We start from the raw sequence: 10719 nt of genomic DNA, 5'->3' as shown, positions 1-10719 counted from the left end.
ATGCATTAACTCTAGAGGCTCTTTGGCTCGATAACCTTTTCTAGTAAAAGGTCTTTTAGTCATCTTGTCTTCAAGGCATGACTCGCACACAGGTAAAGAATTTTCCTTTAACTCGCTTAGAAGTCCATTCTTCACCAACCTCTCAATCCTATTGAGATTTATGTGCCCTAATCGAAGGTGCCAAAGTTGGGCATTTTCCTTAGGAGAAACTTTAAGTTGTTTGTTTGAGTTACGATAGTTTTAAACATCTCTATATTATGGAGTGAATTTGTTGCTAACGGCCTTAGCACATACAAATTATTTTTCAGTTTTGCTGAACATATCTCAACACCATCTTTTAGAATAAACACTTTATTCACCAAAAAGTTGAGAGTATATTTACATTCAATCAAACACTTTACAGAAATTAAGTTTTGCTTTAAGTCAGGAACAACATATACATCATGTAAAATGATAAATTTATTTTGTAAAGTTAGCTGGAGGCCTTCTACTGCCACAGCTGAGACGACGTGCCCGGTGCCTACTTGCATCGTTATCTCACTAGTCTCAAGCTGCAGCTAGGATATAATCCCCTGAAAAGAAGAACAAATATGATTAGTGTCCTCAGAGTCTATAATCCAGGCAGAATCATCATTTTCCACTAAACAAGTTTCTAAAACTAGTAAATCATATTTACCTTATTTTGCCTTGGCCTTAGCTTTTTTCTTCTCCTTCAACCAGCGGGGACAGTTTTGCTTTCAATGCCCATCTTGGTTGCAACGGAAACATTTTCCTTTTTCAATCGGCGCTGGTCATCTACCCCGTTGTGCGACAGGTTGTGGGTTAGCTGGTGCCTTTCTTTTTGCCTTACTACCCTTCTTCTTCTTCCACTTAGTAGTGTTAGAAGTAGAAGGTACAGACTTAGTTTATGAGATGAAACCTCGATGGAACTTCTTAGATGATGAAGCAATATTCACCTCACCAACCTTCTTCTCCTTGCTTTTCAACAAGGATTGGAATGTCTGTAACTCGTTGAGAAGAGTTGTAAAGGTATAATCAACTTTGTTTAGCACAACATTGCTGACAGAGTGAAGGAAGCTTTCTGGCAACATGTGCAAAATAAAGCTAATCTGGTTGCCCTCATCGATGCGGGCCCCATTAATTTCTGCCACAATGAAGTGGACCATCATGTTCAGAATGTGGTCTTGAACAGATGTATCTTCCTCCATTTTGGAGTTGAAGATGCATTTTAGAGCTTCGTGCTTGAGCTATGCAAATTGTTATCCAAACATTCCCCGCAGGGACTCCATGATCTCACGTGCAGAGACCATAGGCTCATGCTTCTTGGCCAGAACTTCATTCAGATTGGGCAAGATGTAAGCTTGAGCCTTCTCGTTCGCCCATATCTATTTCTCATATGTCTCCCGAACATTTCAAGTGGCGGTCTAAGTTGGAATAGGAAGACACTCTTCCGTAAGGATGAACCTCAAGTCATCGATGATAAGAATGGTATTAATCATGTTTTTTCAACTAGCGTAGTTTTCACCAGTGGCACTCAATAGAGCTAATGTGGTGGTTGCCATTTTAAAAGTTGCTGAAAAAACTACGAACAAACTTAATAAATCTATGTATTACCACTTTTAACACCAATTTAGTTTTAGCAAAATAGTTCTTATGTACCTTGAGTGAAAAAACATCTATTTTGCAATGATGCCCTAGCGAGGTAGGGCAAAAGTCATCGATGGGATGATCAAGTGCCCTTTCACTAGGATAAGACATTCTCAACCATTAGATAGAAACAACTCTTGTAATCGAGTCTAACATTACCATCTTCATTCGAGTAATCAGTATCATCATCTAAGTCTTCTTCTTCGTACATATAGTAATCATCGTCATCTTCATCATCATCTACGTTCTTGTATTGACCTTCTCCAGAAATCCCCCCATCTAAACTCAAATTTTCTTGTGTCAGACCATGTCTTGAAGAAGACGAATGGGTCAGCATAGAAACCATCATCAGCTAGGTTGTACGAGGCTACATTATTGGTTAAGCGAGTTAGCGATGGTACATGACCATATAAATCTCATGTGGTGGAAAATATTGTTCAACGAAAGGTGGTGCGGGATAATAAGAGGGTGGGGATTCTTGTGCTAGGTTATATGGAAAGCTTGGTTGGTATGAACAATCAACGTTTTTCATGTCATTTCTCAATCCACTACCATACTTGGGGATCATTAATAAGTATATAGAGGGTCTAAATGCATCTTCACCATTTAATAAGAAGCTCAGTTCCTAGTCATTCCTCATCAAATAAGTAAGAATTCTAGATCCAAATTCTATAAACATCTTAGGATTAGGTCTTGCTGGTTCGGGTTAATCCCACATAGTTTATACAACTCATACAAAAATTCCTCATATCCAATGTCATATCTTCCAAACACCCCAGATTACCACCTACATAATATCTCGTTCATCCTCCTTCCAAAAAGCCATTGTAGCAGACAAATATGCGAGGCATACTACAATTAGATTAAACAATAGTAAATGGAAGGAAAATGTATGCATTAAATAAATAATTAAAAATGTACTAAAGAAAAAGAGAGTTTTTGTGAAATTAAAATTGAAATTAAAATAGTAAAAAAAAAAAAAATGTTAGAAAAAGAAGTATTAAAATAGTAGGTTACTTTCATCCTCTAAAAACATTTCAAGTTGGAAAATGCAATTTCCCATCTTCAAGCTAGACAAAAATAATTTGATCCCTATATTTATTTCATTCCACTTTAATTCATATATATTTCATCATTTCATTTCAGTCTTTTGTATTTACAATAAATTTATAATTTATTTTTTAAAGTTAAATTCTATCGAAATGGATTACATAATAATAACTTTCAATTAAAAATTTCAAAATTAAGAAAAAAAAAATACAGACTTCTTTAAGAAAACCAAAAATAAAATTAATAGGGAGATTAGTTTTAAGATTTATTAAAAATATGAATAATATTTGAAATTACGAAGTAAAATCTATTTTAACCTTACAAAATAATTATTGTTATATCTACTAAAAGGAAAATTTTCAAATATAGAAAAAATGTCAAACTATTTTAAAAAATAGTGAAAAAATATTGGTAGACATTGATAGACTTATATTAATATTTATTAGTGATAAAAACGGATAGAAACATATGATTGGTCTATTAGTAATAGAAACTAATAAAAATCTAAAATGATTAAATTTTGCTATTTTGTGTAAATAGTTTCCCTTAATTTTCTATTTTTGAAAATTCCTTCGAAACAAAATTTTTAATATATTTTTTAAAACTAATGTTTGATTTTACTTTTGTGAACAAAATAAATGTGTATTTTGATTTTAAATCTTTGAAGATAGATTTTAAAGTGATCTTAGATTTTAATCCTTTTAAAATTATTCTCAAATTCTACCATATATTAAAAATGGACATAAATACCACGAAAAGTTAAACAGTTTAATTTCGAATTTCGAACTTTCAGTTTATCGTAATACAGAAAAATTCAACTTTTTTTTTTAAATGATTCTATTAAATAATATCATAATATTTAAAAATCTTCAAAAGCCCAGGGACATATTGGTAATTTAACAGAATTTAACACAGTTAAATTCAAACACACCGACCAAGCTTACAGTCAAAAGAATAAAACATAAATTTTATTTTCAAAGTTTCAAGTTATCCAGAAAACAAAATATGGGCCGCCGGAATGATGACGTTTCTGCAACTTCCGGCCTCCATTTTCCTTTAATTGAATCATTCGACAAACCCAAAACAAACAGATTTTCTTTTCTATGTGCAATCGTCGCTTCCATGTGTGCGGTCTTGCTCGGTTACGGTAAGAAATTTTACTTCCTTTCAATTCTTCGTCTCTGTTCTTCACCGCCCCCCTTGATTTCTAGAAATTTTTGTGTATTCAAACAGATATCGGTGTAATGAGTGGTGCGGCAATCTACATTCAAGAGGATTTTCAAATTTCTGATGTGGAAGTGGAAATCCTGGTCGGAATCATCAGTCTTTACGCTACTATTGGCGCCGCCGCCGCTGGCAAAACCTCTGATTCAATCGGCCGTCGCTACACCATGGCTCTCTCCGCCGGATTTTTCTTCGTCGGAGCCATTCTCATGGGGTTCGCCCCTAACTACAGCCTTCTCATGTCCGGCAGATTCGTTGCCGGTATCGGTATTGGTTACGCTTCGGCGATTGCCTCTGTTTACACCGCTGAGATTTCTCCCGCATCGTCTCGTGGCTGCCTTTCCTCTTTCCCAGAGGTCAGCTAAAATTGTTGGAAATAAAACCCGTTTGAGTTTCACCTTTTAAAACTAGCAATTTCTGGAATAGTTTTTCTCAATATTTCTCCAGGATCACACTAAGGAACTAAAAAATAAAATTTCATTTTATCTTCAACTATCAATACTTTTGAGCTTTGTGGATATAATTTTGCGTAGAATGAACATCTAGATTTGAATTTCTTGATAAAATTTTGCTCGAAATATCACCAAGATCCGCCTAATTTTGTTTCAAATATTATCTTATCTTTCTAACTTAGGCCAAATCTTACCTTTTTTTTTTCAAAAATTTTCTGGTAATTTTTCTTAAATCTTATATAAAATCTTGCATATCTTGCAAAGTTTGCACTCAATTTATATTTTCATAAATTTTCAAATTGATTCACCGATCATCTAAATAGATTTATCAATTATCTTCTCTAATTTCTCAAAATTCTATAATATATGGTATTGTTATTTTTAAATTTTGGAAAAAAAATAGAAAATTACGTGAATTTTGATCGCTGTTCCTACCAAAAAAGCAAAAAGAGTCGATAGTTGAAAAAACATTGGAAAAGTTAACATTATATACCAATCTAGGTAATCGATCTCGGTCGAGAAGCACCGAGAAAAACGTTCTAATTGTGAAAAGTGAAACTTGAGGATGATTATTTTTGACAATTTTCCATTATCTTTCGATTGAAATTAGGCTCAATTCTCTTCTTCTTCCATTTGGATTTCATTATTTCTTTGCAAATTTATGTGGCAATTTTTTGGGATTTTGTTTCAGGTGTTTGTTAATGTCGGTATCTTACTTGGATACATTTCAAATTATGCATTCTCCAAGCTTCCAGTTCAACTAGGATGGCGATTTATGCTCGGAATTGGATTAATCCCATCGGTGTTCTTAGCCGTCGTTGTAATTCTCGTAACGCCGGAATCTCCACGATGGCTTGTAATGCAAGGCCGTCTTGCCGAAGCCAAACAAGTCCTCATAAGAACCTCAGATTCCATTGAAGAATCTCTACAACGCCTCGATGACATAAAAAATGCCGTCGGAATTCCAGCAAATTGCGAAGACGACGTCGTTCAAATCCCAAAACAGAGCAGCAAAAGCGACGACGTATGGAAAGAGTTCTTCCTTCACCCAACGCCAGCCGTCCGCCACATCCTGATAACCGTCATCGGCGTGCATTTCTTCCAGGAAGCCTCTGGCATGAACGCTGTCGTTTTATACAGTCCTAGAATCTTTGCGAAGGCCGGAATATCATCCTCCGACCACAAGCTTCTCGCTACGGTGGCCGTCGGCGTGACAAAGACAGTTTTCATCTTGGTCGCCACCGTCCTGTTCGATCGAGTAGGGCGACGACCGTTGATTTTGACGAGCATCGGTGGAATGATCATATCCTTAATTACATTAGGGGTTGGGCTAACGATTATTGAGCGGTCGCATGAGCAAGACACGTGGGTGGTGGGGTTTTGCGTTGCCATGGTGTTAACCGTCGTGGCATTTTTCTCGACAGGGATCGGGCCGATGACTTACGTCAGCTCGGAGTTATTCCCATTGAAGCTACGTGCTCAAGGGGTGAGCATGGGGATGGTGGTGAATACCATGATGGGTGGAGTTGTGTCAATGACGTTTTTGTCCTTATACAACGCGATTACAATTGGCGGCACGTTTTTTCTCTTTGCTGGCATTGCGATGGTTGGTTGGGTGTTCTTTTATGTGATCTTTCCAGAGACACGTGGAAAGAATTTGGAGCAAGTTGAAGGACTTTTTGGTAATTTGCTGTGGAAATTCTCTGTTAAGAAGGCTGATACTTCAGATGACGTGGAAAATAGTGGAAATGGTTAGGAATTAAGCCTTTTTTTTTTTTTTTTTGAAAAACCATTCTATTTTTCAGCTTTTTTGGTCTAATATTTGTAATTTCGTATCACTAACGAAGTCTTGCCTCATAATTAAAAAAAAAATCTCAAAGTATAGGTGCCATATGACATTTTTTGTTTAGAAATTAAAACTGGAAATAATAATTACAATTTATTATAGAGTTAAATATAAAAAATAATTTACTTAAATTTGTAACCATTTCTATCTATTTTTAAGGAAAGAGGGTCATATTTAAAGGAAAAAAATTTACTAATATAGAGAAGATTATAAAAACTGGCCCCTAGTCTCTAAAGTGATGAAGGATCAAATCTCTAGTGGAAAGGATTTAGCTCCTTTTCTTTAATTATTAATTAGAAATAAAAATTCAGAAAAACATACCGAATATTGCAAAATAATAGCATATTGTAATTTTATAGATAAAGTGTCACTACTTTCTAGGACTGGAATTGGACCGTTACTACATGCATGCATAAATCTCATGATGTATTCCATGTATCGATGTTGAGGAAGTTTGTGCCTAATCCCACGCATGTACTAACAGAGTAGCCGGTACAGCTCAAGGAGAATTTGAGTTATGAAGAGAAACCAATGGAAATCCTCGATAGAAAAGAATAGGTACTCAGAAACAAGACGAAAGGCACCTGGGAAGCCGAGGAGCAAATGAGGAAGAAGTATCCCCAGCTATTCAACTAGTATTTTTCATGTAAATTTTGAGGACGAAACTTCTTGTAGGGGGAGGTAAATTGTAAACCCCGAACCCTACTTTCCCTACCTAATTATGATAGCCATGTGGTTACAATGTTAAGTAAGTGATATGTGAAATTATGGCATAATGTAGGGAAACAAGGAAGGAAGAATGTGAAGAAGAAAACTTGAGTTATGTTAGGCCTTGGGTGGTAAAATATGTGGGGTTAGAGAAGTAGAAATTTTGACTAAGTATGGAAGCTTGAAGGAAGCCTTGGCATGAAAGAAGGCTTAAGTGATGGGTTTGGTGTTAGAAAAGTTAGACGGGCCAAAATTGTTAGTGTTGGTCGTGTGAGAAGCTTTAGGCAATGAGTTAAGTGTTAGCAAGGGCAATGGGGCGGCTAGGCATGACAAGGCTGAAGTGAGGTGCTGATGAGGGATGTTAAGGAAGTCTTGAGCACCCATTAAACCATATAGCTAGCTCGATTAGAGTCCTAAAACCTGTTAGTGGGCGAGGTGGCAGCATGAGGTTTCATGTAGTGGAAGCAGCTGGTGGTATAAAAAGAAAGGTGAAGTTCAGAGGCTCGGTTTGGAAAATTATTTCATGCTATCTGAGAGATATCAGATCCATTTGAAAGCTGAAGAAGTTTAGTTTCTGTGGTGGGGCTTTCGAAGAAAAAATCTGAAGGAAAAAGGCCAAAGAATGAAGAAATTGTAGAGAGGTCAAGTTATCGGGTTAATCGGGGCAGTGGTGAAAATATGAAGCTCCTGATTAAACGACAAAGAATTTTGAGCTGAAATTTTAAGGTAAGATTGATAACCTGATTCTAAACAACTCTATAGAAAGAAATTTCTTAAGTTGAGGTCTGAAATTTGAGTTATTTGCTTTGGAAGTTGAATATAGAAATTGTTGAACAAGCAAGCAGCTGCTTGGGAAGGATAAGCAAGCAGCTAAAAGATCTAAAGCTACTGGCCAAACCACAAGAAACTTTGAGCTGAAATTTTAAGGTAAGATTTTTAACTCAATTTTAAACAAGTATGTAGAAGGAAATTTCTTGAGACGAGGTCTGAAAATTAAGTTATTTGCACTTGAACTTGAATCTAGAAATGTTAAACAAGCAGGCAGCTACTTGGGAAGGATAAGCAAGTAGCTCAACGAGTAGGTGCATGGGCAAGACGGCTACGTGATAAGTCACACGTGAGGCTGTGCACGCAAGCGAGGGAGGCCACAAGGAAGGGCCATTGGCGTCGAGGGGCTGGCTGATTGCGCGATGCTAGACAAGGCAATGGGAGGTTAAGTTGCCGCAAGCTAAAATGATTAAAGCCCCAAAGTTTTTCTAAGTGTCCAATGCCTAAGGTAGTATGCATTAAAAAGGTATGATGTGTTAGTAATGAAGATATGAGCTATGTTGGAATACATAAATTTGCAGTGGGAGAAAAATATGATCATTAAGCATTCTTATTCATTAATTTTGACTTCAAATTTAGCATGTTCATAAACTAAAAAGAGAGTTTCAACACTAACCTTTGAAGTACCACTTGAAACCTAAATTCCAGCTACAATCTCCTTTTCCTTTGGTTCTAAACAACCACAAGGTCTTCCCTACTATTCTCTTGGAGCCTTAGATTGAGTTATGGGACTCAAAATAAGCATGAATTGAAGGAAATTTGGAGAAAGGTTTTATGGTTTTCACTTTGAAGAACAATCTTCTTCAACCTCTTGATTTCTCCATAATTCAGCAACAAATTGCATGGCCATTCCACTCAGAATTTGAGCTATATATTGCATGACTATCATGCAATCAAGAAGCATGTATGAATTATAGTTGCTACCTTGAATTTGCTAAGAATTGCATAGTGGTTTGGTGAATGAGCTCCTTGGTGGTGAGTGGAAAAATTCCACAAAGTGGGGTTTTCCAATTTCTCATTTTCTTTGATTTTTAATTTCCAAAATCAAAATTAAAAAACTAATTTTCAATTTTTTATTTTTGATCTTCGAAATCAACTTTCAAATTTTTAATTAAGATTTTTTTATTAATTTTACAAAAGTTAATTCAATAATTAAATTTTCTAATAAAACTAATAGTTAATACTTAATTAAACAATTTAATTAATTCTTATTAATTAATATCCAATATTAAATTAATTAATCACCAATTCAACTACCATGAATCCCTATTCATGAAATTAATATTTAAATCATATTTAAATACTAATTGATTCTCCAACTTCGTTTAATTTCAAAATTAAACGTGTAATTATATCCCATATAATTACGAATTCCCTTAATTCTAATTTGAACCTTTCAAATCAACTTATCACGCAATTCTAAGGCTTATCTGTTTGTGAGCTAGTACGGGGACCTAATGGACCTATAGATCATGGGCTCCAACAATTCGAGATTAATCGGCTAGACTCTTTACACCGAAATAATCCCTATTCATTAACTACTGGGTCACTCCACTAAGTCTAGAGTTGCACTTTCTCACTGTAGATATATCCTATTCATGCGATATACCATGATTAGTAATAACGACTGGGTCAAATGGCTTTTCTACCCTCGAGATTACCTCTTGTTCCTTAAGTCCCACTAATCCACTAATGAACAATTAGTTTGTGATCCGATCATCAAACCAAGTCCCTCTCGAGCCAATGAGAGGGTGGGGCCCCTTGTTCAAGACCCGGAGTCAACACTTAAGGGAACAACGTCTCTATTATCCTTGAAAACGGATAAGAGTGAGTTCCATCTTGCACCCTATGTCCCCAGCTATCTACCCTGTCTTACTCCTGAAATAGGAGGCTTATTGAGCTGGCGCTGTTGAGCCAACCCTCACATATGCAAATATAAGGATAATCTCGAATAAATAGAAGTTTATATTTAGCTCAGGATTAAGGTCAAGTTACCTAAGTCTTCGTTTTGAAATAGTTAGTCTTAAACAATAAACAACGCTATAAAGTAAAAGTGATTTATTTCTTGGTCTGATAGTGTGCAAACTCATTGCACGGGATGCCCTCACTCCTCATGTTACTACATGTACGAATCAGGATCACTTCGTCTGTAGCACTTTACAACTTTTTGTAACAACTAGAGAGTGGGCCGTATCCGATAGTGTTACCAGAATAAGGCACCCAACCTTATTCATATACTATAGATTGTTTAGACTATTTACTCGAACCTGATACACTATTATGTCTCCACATAAAGTTTAGGTACTCATGTAATAGTCATGGATCTTTTAATTTATTGGATTTATTTCTAAAACGAAATAAGCAATTCATATATCCAATACAAATTTATTGAATCAAACTTCAATAACAACTTTATTGATTTACAGAATGAGTTTATTGTTTACAAACCACGAGTTTTAGGACATAAAACCAAACAAACACCCGCTTAAACCAAAACTCTAGTATAACATACATATGAATATATAATTCTGAGTTTTTGAGTTTTACAGAGAAATACAATAAACTAGGACATCACATTCTTATGGTTTTCCTTTAGGTATTACATACCCATGGGTTTTTCTCCAACTTGCCCTAGGTTATACAACCCCTAGTTCTAGTCTCACTAGGTGATCCTCAAACACTTTAGTCGAGAGGATCTCAATAAAAACTTTAATATACTATGGATTTCTCATTAAACTATATAGGGTATGCATCTTAATTTCACAACTCTTTTTTTCTCGATACTGTGACCGAGATTTGGTGACTTGAGTTTCTACTCAAATTATGGCTAGGTTGTCATACATTCCTCCCACTACATCAAGGTACCCTCAACTCTTTGAGTAAGATGCATTTGACCTGTCTAAACAACTTTTGTTACAGTATCAGCATTGACCAATAACTCTTATTGATATACACTTGCTTTTA

The 10719-nt window shown here is 35.6% G+C and overlaps 1 protein-coding gene across 2 annotated transcripts; it reads left to right on the top strand.

Moving 5' to 3' along the window:
- The first annotated feature begins 3659 nt into the window (after positions 1–3659).
- On the top strand, positions 3660–8257 carry LOC120077611 (polyol transporter 5-like). 2 transcript variants are annotated; one of them, XM_039031550.1, is made up of 7 exons: positions 3660–3844; positions 3931–4277; positions 5065–6124; positions 6704–6900; positions 7001–7653; positions 7741–7854; positions 7952–8256. In XM_039031550.1, the coding sequence occupies exons 1-4, from the start codon at positions 3703–3705 to the stop codon at positions 6706–6708; spliced, it is 1554 nt and encodes a 517-aa protein (XP_038887478.1). In that variant the 5' UTR covers positions 3660–3702; the 3' UTR covers positions 6709–6900; positions 7001–7653; positions 7741–7854; positions 7952–8256. The 2 variants fall into 2 exon arrangements, with proteins under 2 accessions (XP_038887478.1, XP_038887477.1); XM_039031549.1 differs by having other exon boundaries at positions 6704–7653; positions 7952–8257.
- The last annotated feature ends 2462 nt before the right edge of the window (positions 8258–10719 follow it).

The sequence above is a fragment of the Benincasa hispida genome, chromosome 5 (genome assembly GCF_009727055.1).
Source record: "Benincasa hispida cultivar B227 chromosome 5, ASM972705v1, whole genome shotgun sequence".
NCBI lineage: Eukaryota > Viridiplantae > Streptophyta > Magnoliopsida > Cucurbitales > Cucurbitaceae > Benincasa > Benincasa hispida.
The sequence above is the reverse complement of the archived record's forward strand: the minus strand, read 5'-3'. Positions and strand labels throughout refer to the sequence as shown.

Bases quoted from the DNA above. Each gene is read 5' to 3' on its own strand.
- LOC120077611 (XM_039031549.1), top strand. From the start codon at position 3,703: ATGGGCCGCCGGAATGATGACGTTTCTGCAACTTCCGGCCTCCATTTT. The intron at 3,845-3,930 runs GTAAGAAATTTT...GTATTCAAACAG, and splicing joins TGCGGTCTTGCTCGGTTACG to ATATCGGTGTAATGAGTGGT. The intron at 4,278-5,064 runs GTCAGCTAAAAT...ATTTTGTTTCAG, and splicing joins GCCTTTCCTCTTTCCCAGAG to GTGTTTGTTAATGTCGGTAT.